The sequence below is a fragment of the Cetorhinus maximus genome, chromosome 17 (genome assembly GCF_964194155.1).
Source record: "Cetorhinus maximus chromosome 17, sCetMax3.hap1.1, whole genome shotgun sequence".
Classification (NCBI taxonomy): domain Eukaryota; kingdom Metazoa; phylum Chordata; class Chondrichthyes; order Lamniformes; family Cetorhinidae; genus Cetorhinus; species Cetorhinus maximus.
The window spans coordinates 64,713,236-64,738,466 of NC_135895.1; the positions used below are offsets into that span (position 1 = coordinate 64,713,236).

The window sequence follows — 25,231 nt, forward strand, 5'->3', positions numbered from 1 at the left end:
GTCCTTTGCTGAGCACTGAACATTCAGCGTCGGAGTGGGGAAGGTCAGGGGGTATAGTGAATACACGGCTGGGGCTGGGATTGGAAGATAGGGTGGGGACGGAGGGACAAACAGGGGTGGAGGGTCCCAGATGTGTGTTGGTGTCGATGAGTTGTTGGAGCTTGCATTCCTTAGCACTTGAGAGAAAGAGAAAAAGTTTCTTGTTGAGGCGTCGGATGAGGCGAAGAATAAAATGAAACTCGGGGCACGCGCAGCTTTGAAAAAGGGTGCGGCAGTGCTGCTGGAGGGAGAGGTCGAGAGTGTTCATATTGCGGCGCATGGCACTGAGTGTGGATCTCAGAATGCGACGGGAACAGCAGTCCGAGAAACGTTTTATGTCCCGGAGATACCTGTAATCCTGGGTGGGTTCGAAACAAGAGGGATGGAATTTCAGTTGAAATCCACGTGGGGTGAGTCGGAGACGGAGACAGTTACTGAGAAAGGAAATATGGCTGTGAAAGCGGGTTTTAGTAAACACCTTGTCAAACACCAGGAGAGAAATGGAAAGCAATGAAGGTGAACAATTATTATTGAATTCAACAACTTTAGATCTTAAACTCCCTCCCCCCATCCCCACCCCGTTTCTTCCCCCTCCCTTTTGTTTTTTTCAATAATTTATATAGATTTTTCTTTTCCCACCTATTTCCCTTATTTTTAAATCTACAACTAATACCTTGTCAGTCTTTCCACCCCACCCCCACTAGAGCTGTACCTTGAGTGTCCTGCCATCCATTCTTAATTAGCACTTTTCTTAGATAATATCACCACCTTCAACACCTCTTTGATCCTTTTGTCTGTGACATCTTTTGATTATCTGCTCCTATCACTGCTTGCTTGTCCCTACAACCATCCCACCCTCAACTTCTCTCCCCCCGCCCCCCACCTTAAACCAGCTTATATCTCACCCCTCTCCTAACTATACTCAGTTCTGTTGAAGGGTCATGTGGACTCGAAACATCCACTCTTTTCTTCTCCACCGATGCTGCCAGACCTGCTGAGTTTTTCCAGGTAATTCTGTTTTTGTTGTGTAGTAAAAGATGGGGTTGGGTCAAAGAGTGTATTATATGCTTAGAGGTGCAGGGTAAGGATAGGATACTTTGTGAGTTACTTCGTATCAGTGTTCACTAAGGAAGGGGATGCTGACAAAATATCAATAGAAATGGAGATGGTAGAGGTAATAGATGGGATCAAAATTTATAAGAAGGGCATACTCAAAAGATCGTCTATTAGTGTGGATAAGACAGTTGGTCCAGATGGCTCACATCCCAGTTTGTTTTTTATTTATTCATTCATGGGATTGGGGCATTGCTGCCTAGGCCAGCATTTATTACCCATCCCTAATTGCCCTTGAGAAGGTGATGGTGAGCTGCTTCTTGAACCGCTGCAGTTCATGTGGTGTAGGTACACCCACAGTGCTGTTATGGAGGTAGCTCCAGGATTTTGACTAGGTGGCAGTGAAGCAACAGTTAGTTTCAAGTTAGGATGATCTGTGGTTTAGAGGCGAACTTGCAGTTGGTGAAGTTCCCTTGCATTTGCTGCCCTTGTCCTCTGGATGGTAGAGACTGTGGGTTTGTAAGGTGCTGCCGAAGGAGCCTTGGGTGAGCTGCTGCAGTGCATCTTGTAGATGGTACACACTGCTGTCACTGTGTGTCACTGGCAGAGGGAGTGAATGTTTAAAGTAGTGGATGAGGTGCCAATCAAGCAGGCTGTCGAGCTATGTGAGTGTTGTTGGAGGTGCACTCATCCAGGCAAGTGGAAAGTATTACATCACACTCCTGACGTGTACCTTGTAAACAGTGGACAAGCTTTTGGGAGTCAGGAGGTGAGTTACTCCCTGCAGAATTCCCAGCCTCTGATCTGCTCTTGTAGCCACAGTATTTATATGACTAGTCCAGTTCAGTTTCTGGTCAATGGCAACCCTCAGGATGTTGATAGTGGGGGATTCAGCAATGGTAATGTCATTGAATGTCAAAGTAAGATGGTTAGATTCTCTATTGTTGGAGATGGTCATTGCCTGACCCTTGTGTGGCACGAATATTACTTGCCACTTATCAGCCTAGGACAGAAGAAGAAGCAAACAGCTCAATGTCATGGTAATATAATGTTCTCATGTGGTCAGGATCAGGCGATATTTGACTCAGTAGACTATATTGCTGCGTCTGAGTATTTGCCAAGCAAAGTACAAATAGGTGCCAAACATTATTGAATAAAGACTGTAGGGTGAACTTGGTCTTGGGCAAAAGCACAAAACAACCAACAAAGTCAATGTTTCAGGTCAATGAAGGACAAAGTTGCAAGGGCTGTATGGGCTGCTGACTCATTATCACCTGTTTTACACTGCCAGCTGATTTCACCCTCATTACTTTTGAAATAAAACTACAGAATCCAACAAACTTGTAAAGCCCTCAGCAATATTTTTCTTGGACATATTTGCCCAAATCTTCTAGTTTCCGGATCGTCAGAGACTGGACATACAACTGGAGATGTGTGTCATGACCCTGTGGAAGTCCTGGCACCCTGACTTATGTAGGAATTGCCCAGGAAGTTTTGAACTTCCGGCGGGCAATTCCCATGCTCCCAGGACCCTGCGCAAATGTCTCTGACTCTGAGCTAGTGTCAGAGACTACAGACAGTTCCAATGGACTTGCCTGAATATTTACCCAGGAAATATTAGACAGAAAATGACTAGTGTGACTCCTGGGTAGCTCCAGAACTGACACCCCAATCACTACTCCTTGACCAGTACCCCCTGAGTACTAACCCCCACCAATCCCTCCAACAACCCCCCCGACCCATCAACCACCTCCTAACCCCCCAACTTTCCCTAACCCTGACTAATGCCCTGACAACCCCTTTGAGTCCCCGACTACCCCCTGATTCCCCCCAACTACTCCCCTGACCTCTAGACTACCCCCTGACCCAATTCCCCACCCATCCACCTGACTAACCCCCCAACCACCCAATTAACCCCCAAGCCAGACTACTTCCTCACCCACCTGCTACCTACCCACCTACCACCCCACACATCCTACCTACCCACTTACCTCCCCTCCCTACCCATTTATCGACTTACCTCACCTACCTGCCCACCTTATCACCACTCATTCATCCACTCACCCATTCACTAAAATTCACTCATTTACCTATTCACTAACATTGAAGCTAGGCCTTTAAACTTACCACTCTAAGTGCTGCAAAAACGAGGCCTGTCCTGTCTTCCCTCAGACTCTTCTGCACTTTGATGCAGTTCCCAGTGGATGCTGTGCTCCACATTTCTGGTAAAGCTGGGCTTGGAAGACCAGGCAAGAAATGTGGGACAGTGTCGAGTCTGGGAAAAATTTGATTGGAGCAGCAATCTGACAATGGTTGCTGCTCTTTGGATGATCTGTGCCATTTAGCATTTGGTACCAATACATAACAAGAAAGAACAAGATGACTTGTGAGCCAGCCAGTACACTTTGCAAGAATGCAGTATACTTTAAAGTAATGCAATATATTTTAATGCAATACTAGCACACTTCTTAGGGGTGATTTTAACTTATATTGTCAGACCTAGCACAAAGGAAGATGGCTGTGGTTGTTGGAGGTCAACAACCTCAGTCTCAGGACATCACTACAGGCGTTCCTCAAGGTAGTATCCTAGGGCCAACCATCTTCAGCTGCTTCGTCAATGACACTCCCTCCATCATAAGGTCAGAAGTGGGGATGTTCGCTGATTGCACAATGTTCAGCACCATTTGTGACTCCTCAGATACTGAAGCTGTCTATGTCCATTTGCAGCAAGACCTGGGCAACATTCAGGCTTGAGCTGATAAATGGCAACTGACATTTATGCCACACAAGTGCCAGGCAATGACCATTTCCAACAAGAGAGAGTCCAACCATCTCCACCTTACATTCAATGGCATTGCTATTGCTGAATCCCCAACTATCAACATCATGGGGTTACCATTGACCAGAAATTGAACTGGACCAGTCTTATAAATACTGTGGCTACAAGAGCAGGTCAGAGGCTGGGAAATGTGCAGAAAGTAACTCACCTCCTGATTCCCCAAAGCCTGTCCACCATCTACAAGGCACAAGTCAGGAGTGCGATGGAATACTCTCCACTTGTCTGGATACTTGCAGCTCCAACAACACTCAAGAAGCTCGACACCATTAGGACAAAGCAGTCTGCTTGATTGGCACCCCATCTTCAACATCCACTCACTCCACCACCAATGCCACAGTGGCAGCATATCCACATATGTGTACCATAGCGTGTCACCAAGGCTCATTCCACAGCACCTTCCAAACCCATGACCTCTATCGCCTAGGACAAGGGCAGCAGATTCATGGGAATGTCACCACCTGCGAGTTTCCCTCCAAGCCACACACCATCCTGACTTGGAAATATATTGCCGTTCCTTCGCTGTCGCTGGATCAAAATCCTGGAACTCCCTCCCTAACAGCACAATGGGTGTACCTACACCACATGCACTGCAGTTTTTCAAGAAGGTAGCTCCCCACCACCTTCTTAAGGACAATTAGGGATGGGCAATAAATGCTGGCCAAGCCAGCGATGCCCACATCCCATGAAAGAATTTTTTAAAAAGTCAAAAATGGATTATAGGCATCCAGATTTATACCTCACTTGATTTACTTTTCCATTGTTTCACGATAGTGCTCCTGAAGATGAAGCAGATGAAGCCAGGCAATGGTAATTAATTGTACACTTGGCCAATTTTCACTGTTAAAGTGGATAGTACTGGACACAGCATCATGCTTCACTGAACTAGTGACTGCAAGTCCATCTCTTAAAGTAAAATTATTGATTGTGTATACTTACTTGTCACATGACTACTGGCAGGTCGAGAGGTGTCTTCGCTGATGTTGTCCCTGCAACACAAAGATATCATCAGTTGTCTTAGTTTCCATCCCAATAAGCAGCATAAAGGCACAACAAGCTGATTTATCAGTGATTTAGTGATCACTTCCTCACGGTTTTCCCCCAGGCCACTTCATGCATTGTGATTTTGACCTGATTTTGGCACTGGGGCCCAACTTTTTCACCCATTTTACATGCATCCAACCTGCAAATGATGCTTCTGACTGGCTACTTTTCTTCCTGCCCTGTATTCTGATTATGTTACAAGTCCTAGCATGATTCTTTTGCCTTTTACACGCTCACAAAGAAAATGAATACCCTAAGGCATGCACTTGCTTCTCTGATTTGTATTAAATTCTTTTTACTATATTTACACTAGCGTTTTTGCCTTTTAATGTATTTCTTCACAATCATAACAGTGTTCAATAAATTTCCAAAATAAATCCTATTGTCAAACTGATTGACTACTTGAGGAATGCAGCACAATGACTTCAATGGTGATAACAGTTAACCACCACTCTTGGTTGCCAAGTTTGCCAACATAGGTTTTTGGCTTCCAAAGTATAAAATTCACAACAGAAGACAAATATACAGCTGACTACAAGTCAGTCATAATCTCTTTGCTAATTGGACTAACAAAGAATTCTTGGATCATAATACATTTGGCATAACCATTTAGTATTGGTGACAGCCTAAAGGGAGAATTTGACTTCATCCTAAGGTAATAAAATATCTAGTAGTTTAGTTCCAAACAGAATCCTTGGTTCAATGTTTTGGTAAGTGTGCGTAGTCTTGCTGTGGAGAATGCAGCTTGTAATGTTACATTTACTGTTATCATTTTAAGGGCAGCAATATTCTGGTCCATTTCTGCATACAGGCCAAGTTCATTGTTGACAGGTTTCACAGCCAAATATGGCCCCAGATTGAGTTGTAATGTAATATTTCAATCCACCAATTATCTGAATTGGTGGATTGAAATATTATATTACAACTGTTACGACTGGTCCCCAGGTGAGGAGGGATAAGCTGGCTAACCTTCTTTCTTCAACCCCCTCAGTTGGTTGCAACAAGGTTAATTAAAAAGGGATCCCTTCCCTTGTAGACCTTTTCCCAGTCCAAACCTTTTCCCAGTCCAAATTTATTTATGTTTTAAAAGGAGCCAATTTAACCAGGTTTTCTTGAGCCAAAGAAAGAGTAAGTTTATTAGATACTAAAAACCCGAGAAAAAAAAAAGCAACACACAGACACACAGATCAGAAATGAGAAGCTGAGTCCAAAAATAAAAGTTAAAAAAGATATACAAATCAATCTTTGGCTTGTCTGTGAGGTGTAGATGGTGAAATGTTGCGACTGTTAAGTTGGGTTATGCCGGTAGAGCTGATTTTGGCAGTTGAGCAGTTAGTTTGCAGGCACTTGGTTCTGCAGGTTAGCTGAAGGAGCTGTCCTATTTCCTTTTTTGACCGTGGCTTTGCTGACTTGCCTCCAGCAGACCTGCATATTTTAGGGATGCCTAGGTGATGTCCTTCTGCTGTGACCCTCACAGCACACACTAACACACCAGATGCTTGTTTAGATTTTTGAAGAAGTACCTGATTGGTCTCTCTATTCCTGATTCGTCTTCCTGGAGGAGGGCAGCTCCTACCTCGATGTCACTTGCATCCAATTTAAATGCTTAGTTAAAGTCCAGAGCTGCAAGCACAGGCTCACCTATTAAAATGGCTTTCAGCTTTTCTAAAGCTGTCTGGCATTTCTCAGTCCACGCTATCTTCGCTTTTTTCTGTAATAGGTCTGTCAGCGGGGCGGCTACTGTGCTGAAGTTTGGGATGAACTTGCAGTAGAACCCACACATTCCCAAGAATCTCATTCCTGTAAGGGAAAAAACAAACATGTCTTTTGCCCAGAATCTGCTTTCTTTCAACTCAGAGCATTTCCACATTCTGAGATATAACTCAACAGGAGATGGTTTCTGCTGAGATGTGGTAATCAGTATCCATTGCCTCCGTAACCATAGGAGATTAAAGTTCAGTCTTTTGCATTACATCTCTTCCTTTCAAGCATCTCTGCCTGAAGTAGGCCCTGACACCTTTTAAGTGTGACATTCCAGGTTGCTGGACGAGTCAGTCAAGTGTAATCCACATAGGAATTTTACACAACTTTATATTCTCAGCCAGCTTTTGCTTGCATGGCCAGAATTTTGAGGCTGTCATGGAGGCGCGGCGGGCGGGCCCGGGAGTGGCCAGGAAATGATCCATTGCCCGCGATCGGGTCCTGAGCGCGATTTGACGCTGGTGGGTCAATTAATCATGAAATGCAGCTCCCCGCTGGCCGGAAAGGGACGAGTGGGGACAGGGGCCTGTCGGCCGCAGGGTCCAATGGCTACTCAGCGGCCAGTTCAAAAGCAGCCCAGGCAGCACCTGGAAGGCTGCCATGGAAGGACGTCTCCTGTATTCTGGCTATGGATTTGAGTGCGGTTGGACATGGCAAGTGGTAGGGCAGGTCGGATGGGCACTCGGCACTTTCTGATGAGTGTCTTGCTGTCCTCCTAGAGGAGGTGGCAGCCAGGAGGGACACCCTTGTCCCCAGGGATGGGAGGAGGAGGCCACCACACCTCACCAAGCGGATATGGAAGGAGGTGGCAGCCCGGGTGAGCAGCTATGATGTGGTATAGCGCTTCAATGACCTGCTGCACTCAGGAAGGGTGAGTACCATGTTGGCATGGGTCAGTGTGAAGTGTTAAGGTCTGGCTGTCCCCCCGTGGACCTCAGGGGTGCTAGAGTCTGAGCGCCAACTGATAATGACACTGGACCTGGCCAAGGGGTGAGCCCGGCTGCTTGGACTGAATTCCTTGTGGCTCGAGGGCCATGACTTGCATGCGCCTGCCAGGTGCTCCTCAGCTGGGTTTGGCCAGGCTGCAACGGTGCAGCAGGTACAGTGTAGACTAATCAATGCTCCTCTGTTGTTTCAGGAGAAGACAGTCCACAACAATATTGAAAGGTCTCGGACCGGCGGAGGCCCCGCTAGCCTCCTAATCCTGTCCAGATACGAGCAAGGTGCCCTGGAGCTTGAGAGCCGGCACGCTCCGTATGCAACCGGGCCTGGAGAGGCGGGGGTGCCAGACGAAGGTAAGAGTGCAGTGCACAGAGGTGAGACTTTCGGCTTGTGCAACTATTCTAGTGTAATCTCTTCATTAATGTGAGCTTTGAACCTGGAGTCCCCATTGATCATTGGAAGACAAGGGCACCATGATGCAGATTTCCATTGTCTCGCCAGGGTGCCTGGCATGCACAGTGACAGTGTGTTGACTTCAACTAATAAAACGTCCTTGTTCTCCCTTTTAGGTTCGCCAGCAGGTGTGTGCTCCGTGGACCCCGAAGGGCCACCCCGACACAGGGGGACCACTGAGCTTCTTTTGCACCTGCACCTGCATCACACCCACTCTCTAAAGCAGGCACCAGCCCAGATACCAACACCTCAGGTGGGCATTAGATCAGCAGCTAGTATCTCGGTGCACATTGGTGAGGGCACTTCACACTCACTTGAAGTGCAGGTGGAGGCAGAGAGTGCCCAGGGCGCCAGCAGTCAAAGAACTGCTGGGCACCAGGGTGATGCTCAATCAAAGGCTGATGATGAGCCTCTGGAGTTGTCCATTAGGCAGCAGATGCTGGATGTCCAGCGAGATGTGCAGGAGGATCAGACGGAGATCCATGAGGGTGTGCTTGCCATGATCTCTGTGATGGAGGCATCCATGTGAGCATTGCGTTGACTGTCATGGCCGAGCATATTGCCTCCTCCACTGAGAGAGTGGCGACTCTAATGGAGGGGCAGCTCCAGGAACAGAATCAAGGGTTCTTGGGGTTGTGCTTGGACCTGCAAGCCCTCACACAGGCACTAACCTCAGGTGGTCAATGTTAGTGTGGGAGATGGATGACGCACTCAGTATCCCTGCTAGGTGCCTGTAGTCTCTGTGGGCTCCTGTCATGGCACTCTGGATGATGCAATAACTACTCCGCCCCTCTGCCAGTGACTGTGGCATCTGATGAGGCTCCGGTGACTGGGGAGATGCCATCCATGGCACTGGCTGTTCCCTCGAAGGCGGGGCCAGTACAGGCTCCACTGGCCAGAGGACGACCGCCAAGATTAACTAGGCCAACAAGACAGCACAGTCAGCAGGCTGTCTCCAATGTTGGTGCCATCAAGGGGGGAGCACCAAGATGTAGCACTCGCAAACGTAAGTTAAAGATACCATGAGCACAAAAAGGGCAGGTCACAGGTGATTTTATGTTCATTTATTTGACTTTATGTATACTGGTTTGGGTTTGAAGACCAGAAACATTTATGTAAATATCACTGAACTGTTAGAATGAGAAAAATTGTGTTTTTGTCATGGCCTGAGTATGCTTCACCTTTTTATTTCATTGGTGCAGGGAACGCCAGTAAATAGGTGTTTCTGAACTTTATTGCATAGGCACTGTGTTCTTTGTGTTCAAATGAGAGGGTCCTTTCAGACATCTGTGACAGAGGTAGCAGTCCTGGCTTGCGGTTAAAGCTGATCTTTGGTAGCCTAGCTGAAGGAGCGTTGAATCAAGGCGTCCCTGGTGTCCCTGCCTCCCTGCAGGTTACTGAGGTCTGGCTCCATGCCCTCAGCATTCTCCTCACCGTGCTCCTCTTCGGACTCACTGCTGGACTCATCATCTGTGGCTTGTGCAGCAGCATCAAGATCCTCTTCCTTCAAGAGGTCCCCCCCTTGCCAGTGCCAGATAGTGGTTGCATGCTCCGCTCTCCACAATCAGTGACACCCGCTCTGGAGGGTATTGCAGTGCACCCCTTGAGCAGTCCCAGCATTGGAAGCGAATCTGGCTAGCCTTGTCCGTACAGTAAAGACCCACCTGAACAGAGTTTCTGTCACTAGCTTGATGCAACTGTAGACAGCTGATTGGGAGACTCCACACAGGCCCCCCACTGAGCCCTGGAAAGAGCTGGAGCATAGACGTTGAGGGCCACTGTGACCCTCAGAGCCACTGTCATGGGGTGTCCACCCACATGGTCGGAGCTGATCTCAGGCCCAATCATCTGACAGATGGAGGTGACTGTCTCCCTTGAGAGGCACAGCCTCCTTCAGCATTGCACCTCGGACATATTGAGGAAGCTGCATCGCTGCCTGTAAACTCTGGCAGCAGGATAGTGGCATCTACTGAGGCCCCTTCCACCTTAGCCTTCCTGCTGGCCTGCACCCCTTGTGTCCACGCCTTTCCTCCCACAGGTCCCTCCCCTGGAAGCTGCATTGGAACACCTGGCCTCCTCTCCCTTCTGGCCCTCTCTTCCTCCTCAGAGGAGGAGGTGCCTCCTGTGGAGACCACAATCCCCATTACCAGGGTAACGGAAGGCTGTCTGATACCTGGAAGGGTCCACACAGTCTGAATCCTCTGGGGGCCTTGCAGACACCAATAAGTCCTGAAATAAAGCCTGGAAATGCTAAAAATGAAACTGAACAGAGATGAGGCTGCCAAGTACCAATAAGCAACAAGCAGCAAACTATCTCCAAAACTCCTCACTACTCATGCTGGCAATGCTGCTGATCCTTTTAATCCTGCCCTTAGATGAGGTTTTTGAAAATGTTGGCTCTCTGCCTGCCCGTTTTGCCCATGCGAGACGAGAGCGAAATTGCACGGGCAAGGAAAAATCATTGGGACTGTTACAGGCCTTAAGTGGCCTGTTAATTACTGGCGAGTGCAGCTCCGGCACCCGTGCGGGCCCACCGACTGAAATATCGTGTGAGTGCGTGATGACGTTGGGATGCTCACCCGACGTCACTGTGTGCAATCTTATGCCCGATCAGGTTGGCAACGTAAGATTCCATTCTATGTCTTTTTGAAAAAAAAACGTCTTCCTTAAAAAGTTCTCAATGCCGTAAGTAATTCGGGGCTATGATCTGCTGTCGTGACTACAACTCAATGCTCATGATAATGTGTCCCATCTGGCATGAGTTTTCCTGAGAAACTTGGGTCTTCAAGAGATAGAGGCAAGATGTCACTATTCACACAAAGGGGGAGAAAGGGGACTGTGGCACAGGGCTCATATCTCCTGAAACATGACAGCATCTGGTTCAGAACACAGGGCCAAGATTTTCTATAGACTACTGAAACTTTTTGCCCCTATCTTCTTCCCTCCTCTGTCCTGTCTTAATGCTCCTTGTTTAAGTTGCTGTACAATTCCATGAGTGCTGGCACCTCCTCTGAGCCATTGTTCACATGCGGGAGCTAGTGAGTGTCCTTAGCCAAGCAGAATCCTTTCAACAGCTACACATGGGACTTCGAGGGATCTCCAAGATAATATTTTAACCCAAATTGACTCCATTGGTCAATAGGTTTAAAAAATAACCAAAGATGCAGAAGGAAATCTTCCTCTGTGTACTTAGTGTAGCAAAAATGTTATAAAGGATAGTTTATTTTAAAAAGTTTGAGAGGAAAAACAAGGTAGCAACTGCAGAGAGTAATCTTTAGTTTTAAGTTCCAATTCTTAGTTTCTCAGTACCAACCTTATCTTGCGGGCAAATATCCTATTTTACATTGAAGGTATAAAATCAGCAGTCCCACGTTCTAAACAAGCACACTATTGACCTTTCTCAAAAATGAATCGAGCAATGACTACTGCAATCTACACGTTTTGCAACACAAGTTTGGCATCACCTAGCCATTACTTTTTTGAGTTACCTCATCTTCTCACCTCTTTTCAACCATACATGTGTCCTGCTCTGTGTGCCTTGGGCAATTATCTAGATTTCTCAACATGTAAAAGGATACATGCAGTTTTCCAGAAACCAGGGGTTCACTGAAAGTGTTTAAAGATGTTATAATCTCTAATGTGAAAAGAATGTAGAATTAGGCAGCAAGGCCACACTACCTGTGGTGTTGTTGAGCTGGAACACTAACTATTTGGTCCATTGAGCAAGTTATTGAGATAAAGGGCAATTTTAAGTATCTGACTAGGAACAACTTCACTTTTTATAAATGTTAATTCAGAACAACAGAATATTTGATACATTTTCTGCAGTCAATTTATTCACACAGGACTCACAGGAAAGTCTACCAGTACATTAGGGTTGTCATTGTAGAGTTGTGTACATGCTGTGAAAAACATGCAGCTTTTGGGTGACAAGAAGTCATATTTATTTAATGAGGGCATCCGGGGTCTGTTCCTCTAGTTTTCTTCTCTCATTTCTTGAAGATATTGGGGTAAAATTGCACAGGCACCACAACCACCACTACCACAGACAAATGATATTTCTTCACATAAAGCTAGAGCATACATCATGGTAGTTGACCATGGAGTGAATCACAGTTAAGCCTTATTTTGCCTTCAAAATGTACTTGCTTTCTAGTACTGGTTGCTACTTACCAATGGCAGGAACCCGAGCTGACTTTTTCCCCATTCTTAATGCCGTAGCGCCTCTCACATTGCCTAAAATGAAATCAGCTAACTCTCGACAGACTAGGGATGGAACCTGAGACTTTGTTTGACTATAAGGCTCAGTGGCATAAAGAGTAGCTCATTTACTAGTTGAACATTTCAGCTTTACTATGCTTTAAGATTTTTTAGCACATCTGTTTTCTGAGCACTCATGGAGCAGCTGCCCAAATCTGAAGCCAATAAAACAGTCCCAAATCTAGGTTAATGGTATCCTGAAGGCAATTAGTTCAAAGAGCATGTCTTAGGTTCCTGTTAGTGCCCTTGAAAAGGCTAAACCTCAGTGTAGCACAGGGAGGAGATTTGCTGTTTGCTTCGTGTACTGCATTCAACAGCTGCAGATTTTCACTTACTGCACATTTTCAGCTGTTCCACGTTATGTCTCGGCATAGAAATGCTCCACAGTCATTGCACCTTTTGCACAGTTAAGTCCATATGGAGAATTCTGCCCTTTGGAATGCAAGCTTGCAAAAACTATGAATTAAGTTAATTTACAGTCAGGCACAATAAGCACAATATTGCCTTTCTGTAAAGGTCTATTTTGAATGAAAAATGTGAGAAATGCTCAGCAGGTCAGGGAGCATCAAAGAGAAACAAAGTTAACATTTCAAGTTATTAACACTATTTCTCACAAATGCTACCTGACCTGCTCAGTATTTCTCACATTCTCTGATTTCCAGCTTCTATAGTATTTTGCTTCTATTACTTTACTCTGATTATAATCTGGATCAGAGTTATGTCATTGTAGCCGCACCCTTCACAGTTTTCCAAGTTTCACAAAAATTTCCTGATTTCCATGTTTAACTGTACATGTGCATATGCTGGAAGTTGCAGTTCTATTTACTCCATAATGATATATAACTAAGAAAAGGTACTAAAGTTTCCAATTCTGTATTCTCAGACCTTGTGACTCCTGTCGTTGATCATAAAGCTGTAGACTACAATTGTGATGCTACCCAATCCCTGAGTTGCTTCGAATGATTCCACATCTTGAGGCCTCTCACCCAATACCCCAAGATACAAGAATTCCTTTTCTAGTAATTGCAGAGCCCAGAATCAGCACTAGTATTCCTAGAATCTCCTTCACCTGGGATCCCGGAACTCTAGAAACCCTTCAGCATTCCCAGATTCCTCGGGGACCCTCTCAAAGCGCTGCTAGACCCTGAAACCCATCTCGATACTTTCGAATCCACGGGTTAGCCGAATACTGTTAAGTCAATATTCTTGGTTATACTAATCAATGTAAAATTCCTGTTCTTATAAAACCTGTGATTCAACATAAGCAACACCACAGAAAATCTGTTTATAGCTTCCACAGATGCAGAGTAGATTCATCAAAAAGGAGCCATTAGGCACAGTTCGGCCATCACACAAACCAGCACTTTGAGACACGGTACTGTCAAAATTTGAATCAAAAACTGACCCTGATATTCTACTGCACATCTCATGCTGCAGTGATACTGTACCAAAGAGCTCAGACTGTGGTGATACAGTATCAGAGAGCTCAGACTGTGGTGATATTGTATTAGAGAGCCCAGGCTGTGGTGATACTATTTCAGAGAGCCCAGATTGTGGTGATATTGTATCAGAGAGCCTAGGCTCTGGTGGTACTGTATCAGAGAGCTCAGAATGAGGTGATACTGTACCAGAGAGCTTAGACTGAAGTGATACTGCATCATAGAGCCCAGGCTGTGCTGATACTTTACCAGGGAGCCCAGGCTGTGGTGATACTGTATCATAATGTTATGAATGAGGTGATACTGTACCAGAGATCTCAGACTCTGGTGACACTGTGCCAGAAAGCTCAGATTGAGGAGATACTTTACCAGAGAGCTCAGATTGTGGTGATACTGTACCAGAGAGCTCATACTGAGGAGATACTGTATCATAGAGCCCAGGCTGTGCTGATACTGTATCATAGAGCCCAGGCTGTGCTGATACTATATCAGAGAGCCCAGGCTGTGGTGATACTGTATCACAGAGGACAGAATGAGCTGATACTGTACCAGAGAGCTCAGACTGTGCTGATACTTACCAAGAGATTGGACTGTGCTGATACTGTACCAGAGAGCTTAGACTGCGTGGATACTGTACCAAGAGCTTGGACTGTGCTGATTCTTTACAAGAGATCTTGGACTGTGGGGATACTGTACCAGAGAGCTTAGACTGAGGTAATACTTTACTAGAGAGCTCAGTCTGCAGTGATACTGTACCAGAGAGCTTAGACTGAGGTGATACTGTATCAGAGAGCTTACAATGAGGTGATACTGTATCAGAGAGCTCAGAATGAGGTGATACTGTATCATAGAGCCCAGGCTGTGCTGATACTATATCAGAGAGCCCAAGCTATGGTGATACTGTTTCAGAGAGCTCAGAATGAGGTGATACTGTACCAGAGAGCTCAGACTGCAGTCATACTGTACCAGAGAGCTTCGATTGAGGTGATACTGTATCATAGAGCCCAGGCAGTGCTGATACTGTAACAGAGAGCTCAGAATGAACTGATATTGTACCAGAGAGCTGAGACTGTGCTGATACTGTACCAAGAGCTTGGACAGTGCTGATACTGTACCAGAGAACCTGGACTGCGCTGATACTGTACCAAGAGCTTGGATTGTGCTGATACTATACAAGCGATCTTGGACTTTGGTGATACTGTACCAGAGAGCTTAGACTGAGGTGATACTTTACCAGAGAGCTCAGTCTGTGGTAATACACTATCGTGGAGTCCAGGCTGTGCTGGTACTCTATCAGAGAGCCCAGGCTGAGGTGATACTGTATCAGAGAGCTCAGAATGAGGTGATACTGTACCAGAGAGCTTAGACTGAGGTGATACTTTACCAGTGAGCTCAGGCTGAGGTAATACTGTATCAGAGAGCTCAGGCTATGGTGATACCGCATCAGAGAGTTCAGAATGAGATGATACTGTACCAGAGAACTCATACTGAGGAGATACTGTATCATAGAGCCCAGGCTGTGCTGATACTGTATCAGAGAGCCCAGGCTGTGGCGGTATTGTATCAAAGAGTTCTGAATGAGGTGATACTGTACCAGAGAGCTCAGACTGCGGTGACACTGTACCAGCGAGCTTAGACTGAGGTGATACTTTACCTGAGAGCTCAGACTGTAGTGATACTGTACCAGAGAGCTTAGACTGAGGTGATACTGTATCAGAGAGCTCACAATGAGGTGATACTGTATCAGAGACTCAGAATGAGGTGATACTGTACCAGAGGGCTTAGACTGAGGTGATACTTTACCAGTGAGCTCAGGCTGAGGTAATACTGTATCAGAGAGCTCAGGCTATGGTGATTCCGCATCAGAGAGTTCAGAATGAGGTGATACTGTACCGGAGAGCTCAGACTGCAGTGATAATGTACCAGAGAGCTCAGACTGAGGAGATACTGTATCACAGAGCCCAGGCTGTACTGATACTGTATCAGAGATCTCAGGCTATGGTGATACTGCATCAGAGAGTTAAGAATGAGGTGATACTGTACCAGAGAGCTCAGACTGCAGTAATACTGTACCAGAGAGCTCAGGCTGTGGTGATACTGTATCATAATGTTCTGAATGAGGTGATACTGTACCAGAGAGCTGAGACTGAGGTGATACTGTATCATAGAGCCCAGGCTCTGCTGATACTTTACCAGAGAGCTCAGACTGTGGTGACACTGTACCAGAGAGCTCAGATTGAGGTAATACTGAATCAGAGAGCTCAGACTGTGGTGATACTATATCAGAGAGTTCAGAGTGTGGTGATACTGTACCAGAGAGCTCAGACTGAGGTAATACTGTGTCAGAGAGCTCAGACTGTGGTGAGACTGCATCAGGGAGCTCAGACTGAGGAGATACTGTATCATAGAGCCCAGGCTGTGCTGATACTATATCAGAGAGCCCAAGCTATGGTGATACAGTATCACAGAGCTCAGAATGAGCTGATACTGTACCAGAGAGCTCAGACTGTGCTGATACTGTACCAAGAGATTGGACTGTGCTGATACTATACCAAGAGCTTAGACTGCGCTGATACTGTACCAAGAGCTTGGACTGTGCTGATTCTGTACAAGAGATCTTGGACTGTGGTGATACTGTACCAGAGAGCTTAGACTGAGGTAATACTTTACCAGAGAGCTCAGACTGTAGTGATACTGTACCAGAGAGCTTAGACTGAGGTGATACTGTATCAGAGAGCTCACAATGAGGTGATACTGTATCAGAGAGCTCAGAATGAGGTGATACTGTACCAGAGAGCTTAGACTGAGGTGATACTTTACCAGTGAGCTCAGGCTGAGGTAATACTGTATCAGAGAGCTCAGGCTATGGTGATACCACATCAGAGAGTTCAGAATGAGGTGATATTGTACCAGAGAGCTCAGACTGCAGTGATACTGTACCAGAGAGCTTAGACTGAGGTGATACTGTATCATAGAGCCCAGGCTGTGCTGATACTTTACCAGGGAGCCCAGGCGGTGGCGATACTGTATCAGAATATTCTGAATGAGGTCATAATGTACCAGAGAGCTCAGACTGAGGAGATACTTTACCAGAGAGCTCAGACTGTGGTGATACTGTATCAGAGAGCTCCGACTGTGGTGATACTGTACCAGAGAACTCATACTGAGGAGATTCTGTATCATAGAGCCCAGGCTGTGCTGATACTATATCAGAGAGCCCAGGCTGTGGTAATACAGTATCACAGAGCTCAGAATGAGCTGATACTGTACCAGAGAGCTCAGACTGTGCTGATACTGTACCAAGAGATTGGACTGTGCTGATACTGTACCAAGAGCTTGGATTGTGCTGATACTGTACCAAGAGCTTGGATTGTGCTGATACTGTAGAAGAGATCTTGGACTGTGGTGATACTGTACCAGAGAGCTTAGACTGAGGTGATACTTTACCAGAGAGCTCAAATTGAGGTAATACTGAATCAGGGAGTTCAAAATGAGGTGATACTGCACCAGATAGATCAGGCTGCGGTGACACTGTACCAGAGAGCTTAGACTGGGGTGATACTGTATCAGAGTGCGCAGGCTGTGGTGATACTGTATCAGAGAGTTCAGAATGAGGTGATACTGTATCAGAGAGCTCAGACTTTTGGTGATACTGTATCAGAGAGCTCAGACTGTGGTGATACTGTATCAGAGAGTTCAGAGTGTGGTGATACTGTACCAGAGAGCTCAGACTGAGGTAATACTGTGTCAGAGAGCTCACAATGAGGTGATACTGCATCAGAGAGCTCAGACTGAGGAGATACTGTATCATAGAGCCCAGGCTGTGCTGATACTATATCAGAGAGCCCAAGCTATGGTGATACTGTATCAGTGAGCTCAGAATGAGGTGATACTGTACCAGAGAGCTTAGACTGAGGTGATACGTTACCAGAGAGCTCAGACTGAGGTGATACTGTATCAGAGAGCTCAGGCTATGGTGATACCGCATCAGAGAGTTCAGACTGCAGTGATACTGTACCAGAGAGCTTAGACTGAGGTGATACTGTATGATAGAGCCCAGGCTGTGCTGATACTTTATCAGGGAGCCTAGGCGGTGGCGATACTGTATCAGAATATTCTGAATGAGGTGATACTGTACCAGAGAGCTAAGACTGAGGAGATACTTTACCAGGGAGCTCAGATGAGGTAATACTGTATCAGAGAGCTCAGACTGTGGTGATACTGTATCAGAGAGCTCCGACTGTGGTGATACTGTACCAGAGAACTCATACTGAGGAGATTCTGTATCATAGAGCCCAGGCTGTGCTGATACTATATCAGAGAAACCAGGCTGTGGTGATACTGTATCACAGAGCTCAGAATGAGCTGATACTGTAACAGAGAGCTCAGACTGTGCTGATACTGTACTAAGAGATTGGACTGTGCTGATACTGTACCAAGAGCTTATACTGCGCTGATACTGTACCAAGAGCTTGGACTGTGCTGATTCTGTACAAGAGATCTTGGACTGTGGTGATACTGTACCAGAGAGCTTAGACTGAGGTAATACTTTACCAGAGAGCTCAGACTGCAGTGATACTGTACCAGAGAGCTTAGATTGAGGTGATACTGTATCAGAGAGCTCAGAATGAGGTGATACTGTACCAGAGAGCTTAGACTGAGGTGATACTTTACCAGTGAGCTCAGACTGAGGTAATACTGTATCAGAGAGCTCAGGCTATGGTGATACTGTATCAGAGATTTCAGAATGAGGTGATACTGTACCAGAGAGCTCAGCCTGCAGTGATACTGTACCAGAGAGCTTAGACTGAGGTGATCCTATATCATAGAGCCCAGGCTATGGTGATACTGTACCAGAGAGCTCAAATTGAATTGATTTTGTACCAGAGAGCTCAGACTGTGCTGATACTGTACCAAGAACTTGGACTGTGCTGATACTGTACCAAAGAGCTTGGACTGTGCTGATACTCTACCAAGAGCTTGGATTGTGCTGATACTGTACCAAGAACTTGGATTGTGGTGATACTGTACCAGAGAGCTTAGACTGAGGTGATACTTTACCAGAGAGCTCAAACTGAGGTAATACTGTATCAGCGAGTTCAAAATGAGGAGATACTCCACCAGATAGCTCAGACTGCGGTGACACTGTACCAGAGAGCTTAGACTGGGGTGATACTGTATCAGAGTGCGCAGGCTGTGGTGATAATGTATCAGAGAGTTCAGAATGAGGTGATACTGTATCAGAGAGCTCAGACTTTTGGGGATACTGTACCAGAGAGCTCAGACTAAGGAGATACTGTATCATAGTGCCCAGGCTGTGCTGATACTATATAAGAGATCCCAGGCTATGGTGATACTGTATCAGAGAACTCAGAATGAGTTGATACTGTACCAGAGAGCTCAGACTAAGGAGATACTGTATCATAGTGCCCAGGCTGTGCTGATACTATATCAGAGTGCCCAGGCTATGGTGATACTGGAGCAGAGAACTCAGAATGAGGTGATACTGTACCCGTGAGCTTAGACTGAGGTGATACTTTACCAGAGAGCTCAGACTGAGGTAATACTGTATCAGAGAGCTCAGGCTATGGTGATACTGCATCAGAGAGTTCAGAATGAGGAGATACTGTATCATAGAGCCCAGGTTGTGCTGATACTGTATCAGAGAACCCAGGCTATGGTGATACTGTATCAGTGAGCTCAGAATGTGGTGATGCTGTATCAGAGAGCTCATACTGTGGTTTTACTGTACCAGAGAGCCCAGACTGAGGAGATACTGTATCATAGAGACCAGGCTGTGCTGATACTATATCAGAGAGCCCAGGCTATGGTGATACTGTATCAGTGAGCTCAGAATGTGGTGATACTGTATCAGTGAGCTCAGAATGAAGTGATACTTTACTAGAGAGCTCAGAATGAGGTGCTACTGTACCAGAGAGTTTAGATTGAGTTGATACTTTACCAGAGAGCTCAGACTGAGGTAATACTGTATCAGAAAGCTCAAGCTGTGGTGATGCTATATGATAGAGTTCAGAATGAGGTGATACTGTATCAGAGAACTGAGAATGAGCTGATACTGTACCAGAGTGCTCAGACTGTGCTTATACTGTACCAAGAGCTTGGACTGTGCTGATACTGTACCAAGAGCTTGGACAGTGCTGATTCTATACAAGAGATCTTGGACTGTGGTGATACTGTATCAAGAGCTTGGACTGTGCTGATACTGTACCAAAGAGCTTGGACTGTGCTGCTACTGTACCAGAGAACGTAGACTGAGTTGATACTTTACCGGAGAGTTCATACTGAAGTAATACTGTATCAGGGAGCTCAGGCTATGGTGATACTGTATCAGAGTTCAGAATGAGGTGATATTGTACCAGAGAGCTCAGACTGCAGTGATACTGTACCAGAGAGCTTAGACTGAGGTGATACTGTACCAGAGAGCTCAGGTTGTGGTGATACTGATTCAGAGAGTTCAGAATGAGGTGATACTGTATCAGAGAGCTCAAACTGTGGTTTTACTGTACCAGAGAGCTCAGACTGAGGAGATACTGTATCATAGAGACCAGGCTGTGCTGATACTATATCAGAGAGCCCAGGCTATGGTGATACTGTATCAGTGAGCTCAGAATGTGGTGATACTGTATCAGAGAGCTCATACTGTGGTTTTACTGTACCAGAGAGCCCAGACTGAGGAGATACTGTATCATAGAGACCAGGCTGTGCTGATACTATATCAGAGAGCCCAGGCTATGGTGATACTGTATCAGTGAGCTCAGAATGTGGTGATACTGTATCAGTGAGCTCAGAATGAAGTGATACTTTACTAGAGAGCTCAGAATGAGGTGCTACTGTACCAGAGAGTTTAGATTGAGTTGATACTTTACCAGAGAGCTCAGACTGAGGTAATACTGTATCAGAAAGCTCAAGCTGTGGTGATGCTATATGATAGAGTTCAGAATGAGGTGATACTGTATCAGAGAACTGAGAATGAGCTGATACTGTACCAGAGTGCTCAGACTGTGCTTATACTGTACCAAGAGCTTGGACTGTGCTGATACTGTACCAAGAGCTTGGACAGTGCTGATTCTATACAAGAGATCTTGGACTGTGGTGATACTGTATCAAGAGCTTGGACTGTGCTGATACTGTACCAAAGAGCTTGGACTGTGCTGCTACTGTACCAGAGAACGTAGACTGAGTTGATACTTTACCGGAGAGTTCATACTGAAGTAATACTGTATCAGGGAGCTCAGGCTATGGTGATACTGTATCAGAGTTCAGAATGAGGTGATGCTGTACCAGAGAGCTCAGACTGCAGTTTTACTGTACCAGAAAGCTTAGACTGAGGTAATACGTTAACAGAGAGCTCAGGCTGTGGTGATACTGTACAAGAGAGCCCAGGCTGTGGTGATACTGTATCAGGGAGCTCAAAATGAGGTGATACTGTACCAGAGAGCTCAGACTGTCCTGATACTGTACCAAGAGCTTGGACTGTGCTGATATTTTACAAGAGATCTTGGACTGTGGGCATACTGTTTCAGAGAGCCCAGACTGTGGTGATACTGTTTCAGAGAGCCCAGACTGTGGTGATACTGTATCAGAGAGCCTAGGCTGTGGTGGTACTGTATCAGAGAGCTCAGACTGTGGTGATACTGTACCAGAAAGTTTAGATTGAGTTGATACTTTACCAGAGAGCTCAGACTGAGGTAATACTGTATCAGAGAGCTCAGGCTGTGGTGATACTATATGAGAGAGTTCAGAATGAGGTGATACTGTATCAGAGAGCTGAGAATGAGCTAATACTGTACCAGAGAGCTCAGACTGTGCTTATACTGTACCATGAGCTTGGACTGTACTGATACTGTACCAAGAGCTTGGATTGAGCTGATACTGTCCAAGAGATCTTGGACTGTGGTGATACTGTACCAGAGGGCTCAGACTGAGGTGATACTTTACCAGAGAGCTCAGACTGAGGTAATACTGTATCAGAGAGCTCAGGCTATGGTGATACTGTATCAGAGATTTCAGAATGAGGTGATACTGTACCAGTGAGCTCAGCCTGCAGTGATACTGTACCAGAGAGCTTAGACTGAGGTGATCCTATATCATAGAGCCCAGGCTATGGTGATACTGTATCAGAGAGCACAGGCTGTGGTGATATTGTATCAGAGAGCTCAGGATGAGCTGATACTGTACCAGAGAGCTCAAATTGAATTGATATTGTACCAGAGAGCTCAGACTGTGCTGATACTGCAGCAAGAGTTTGACTGTCCTGATACTGTACCAGAGAACTTGGACTGTGCTGAGAATGTACCAAGAGCTTGGATTGTGCTGATAATGTACCAAGAACTTGGACTGTGCTGATACTGTACCAGAGAGCTTGGACTGTGCTGATACTCTACCAAGAGCTTGGATTGTGCTGATACTGTAGAAGAGATCTTGGACTGTGGTGATACTGTACCAGAGAGCTTAGGCTGAGGTGATACTTTACCAGAGAACTCAAACTGAAGTAATACTGTATCAGGGAGTTCAAAATGAGGAGATACTGCACCAGATAGCTCAGACTGCGGTGACACTGTACCAGAGAGCTTAGACTGGGGTGATACTGTATCAGAGTACGCAGGCTGTGGTGATAATGTATCAGAGAGTTCAGAATGAGGTGATACTGTATCAGAGAGCTAAGACTTTTGGTGATGCTGTACCAGAGAGCTCAGACTAAGGAGATACTGTATCATAATGCCCAGGCTGTGCTGATACTATATCAGAGAGCCCAGGCTATGGTGATACTGTATCAGAGAACTCAGAATGAGTTGATACTGTACCAGAGAGCTTAGACTGAGGTGATACTTTACCAGAGAGCTCAGACTGAGGTAATACTGTATCAGAGAGCTCAGGCTATGGTGATACTGCATCAGAGAGTTCAGAATGAGGAGATACTGTATCATAGAGCCCAGGTTGTGCTGATACTGTATCAGAGAACCCAGGCTGTGGTGGAACTGTATCAGAGAGCTCAGAATGAGGTGATACTTTACCAGAGAGCTCAGACTGAGGTAATATTGTATCAAAGAGCTCAGACTGTGCTGATACTGTACCAAGAGCTTGCACTGTGGTGATACTGAATCAAGAGCTTGGACTGTGCTGATACTGTATCAAAGAGCTTGGACTGTGCTGATACTGTACCAGAGAACATAGACTGAGTTGATACTTTACCGGAGAGTTCATACTGAAGTAATACTGTGTCAGGGAGCTCAGGCTATGGTGATACTGTATCAGAGTTCAGAATGAGGTGATATTGTACCAGAGAGCTCAGACTGCAGTGATACTGTACCAGAGAGCTCAGGCTGTGGTGATACTGTATCAGAGTGCTCAGGTGGTGGCAATACGGTATCAGAATGTTCTGAATGAGGTGATACTGTACCAGAGAGTTCAGACTAAGGTGATACTTTACCAGAGAGCTCAGACTGAGGTAATATTGTATCAGAGAGCTCAGGCTATGGTGAAACTGCATCAGAGAGTTCAGAATGAGGAGATACTGTATCATAGAGCCCAGGCTGTGCTGATACTGTATCAGAGAGCCCAGGCTGTGGTGGTACTGTATCAGAGAGCTCAGACTGCGGTGATACTGTATCAGAGAGCTCAGACTGAGGTAATACTGTATCAGAGAACTCAGACTGAGGTAATACTGTATCACAGAGTTCAGAATGAGCTGATACTGTACCAGAGAGCTCAGACTGTGCTTATACTGTACCAAGAGCTTGGACTGTGCTGATATTGTACCAAGAGCTTGGACTGTGCTAATATGTACAAGAGATATTGGACTGTGGTGATACTGTACCAGAGAGCTCAGACTTCGGTGACACTGTACCAGAGAGCTTAGACTGAGGTGGTACTGTATCAGAGTGTGCAGGCTGTGGTGATACTGTATCAGAGAGTTCAGAATGAGGTGATACTGTACCAGAGAGCTCAGACTATGGAGATACTGTATCACAGTGCCCAGGCTGTGCTGATACTATATCAGAGAGCCCAGGCTATGGTGATACTTTATCAGAGAGCTCAGAATGAGGTGATAATGTACCAGAGAGCTTAGACTGAGGTGATACTTTACCAGAGAGCCCAGACTGAGATAATACTGTATCAGAGAGCTCAGGCTATGGTGATACTGTATCAGAGAGCTCAGAATGAGGTGATACTGTACCAGAGAGCTCAGACTGCGGTGATACTGTACTAGAGAGCTCAGACTGCGGTGACACTGTACCAGAGAGCTGAAACTGACGTGATACTTTATCAGAGAGCTCAGACTGTGGTGATACAGTATCAGAGAGCTCAGACTGTGGTGATACTATACCAGAGAGCTCCGACTGAGGAGATACTGTATCATAGAGCCCAGACTGTGGTGATACTGTTTCAGAGAGCCCAGACTGTGGTGATACTGTATCAGAGAGCTCAGGCTATGGTGATACTGCATCATAGAGTTCAGAATGAGGAGATACTGTATCATAGAGCCCAGGCTGTGCTGATACTGTACCAGAGAGCCCAGGCTGTGGTGGTACTGTACCAGAGAGCTCAGACTGCGGTGATACTGTACCAGAGAGTTTAGATTGAGTTGATACTGTACCAGAGAGCTCAGACTGCGGCGACACTGTACCAGAGAGCTCAGGCTGTGGTGATACTGTATCAGAGAGCCTAGGCTGTGGTGGTACTGTATCAGAGAGCTCAGAATGAGGTGATACTGTACCAGAGAGCTCAGACTGCGGTGATACTGTAGCAGAGAGTTTAGATTGAGTTGATACTTTACCAGAGAGCTCAGACTGAGGTAATACTGTATCAGAGAGCTCAGGTTGTGTTGATGCTATATCAGAGAGTTCAGAATGAGGTGATACTGTATCAGAGAGCTGAGAATGAGCTGATACTGTACCAGAGAGCTGGGACTGTGCTTATACTGTACCAAGAGCTTGGACTGTGCTGATACTGTACCAAGAGCTTGGACTTTGCTGATACTGTACCAAGAGCTTGGATTATGCTGATACTGTACGAGATCTTGGACTGTGGTGATACTGTACCAGAGAGGTCAGACTGAGGTGATACTTTACCAGAGAGCTCAGATTGAGGTAATACTGTAACAGGGAGTTCAAAATGAGGTGCTACTGTACCAGATAGCTCAGACTGCGGCAGCACTGTACCAGAGAGCGTAGACTGAGGAGATGCTGTATCAAAGAGCCCAGGCTGTGCTGATACTATATCAGAGAGCCCAAGCTATGGTGATACTGTATCAGTGAGCTCAGAATGTGGTGATACTGTACCAGAGAGCTTAGACTGAGGTGATACTTTTACAGAGAGCTCAGGCTGTGGTGATACTGTATCAGAGAGTTCAGAATGAGTTGATACAGTATCAGAGAACTCA

The 25,231-nt window shown here is 45.9% G+C and overlaps 1 protein-coding gene across 1 annotated transcript in view; it reads right to left on the reverse strand.

The window, feature by feature from the left end:
• Positions 1–25,231, reverse strand: part of pde4dip (phosphodiesterase 4D interacting protein) — a 545,686-nt gene that overhangs the window by 458,675 nt on the left and 61,780 nt on the right. Inside the window, exon 2 of the mRNA XM_078561344.1 lies at positions 4,868–4,917. Within this exon, the coding sequence (XP_078417470.1) occupies positions 4,868–4,917 (50 nt within the window). The remainder of the gene's footprint in view (positions 1–4,867; positions 4,918–25,231) is intronic.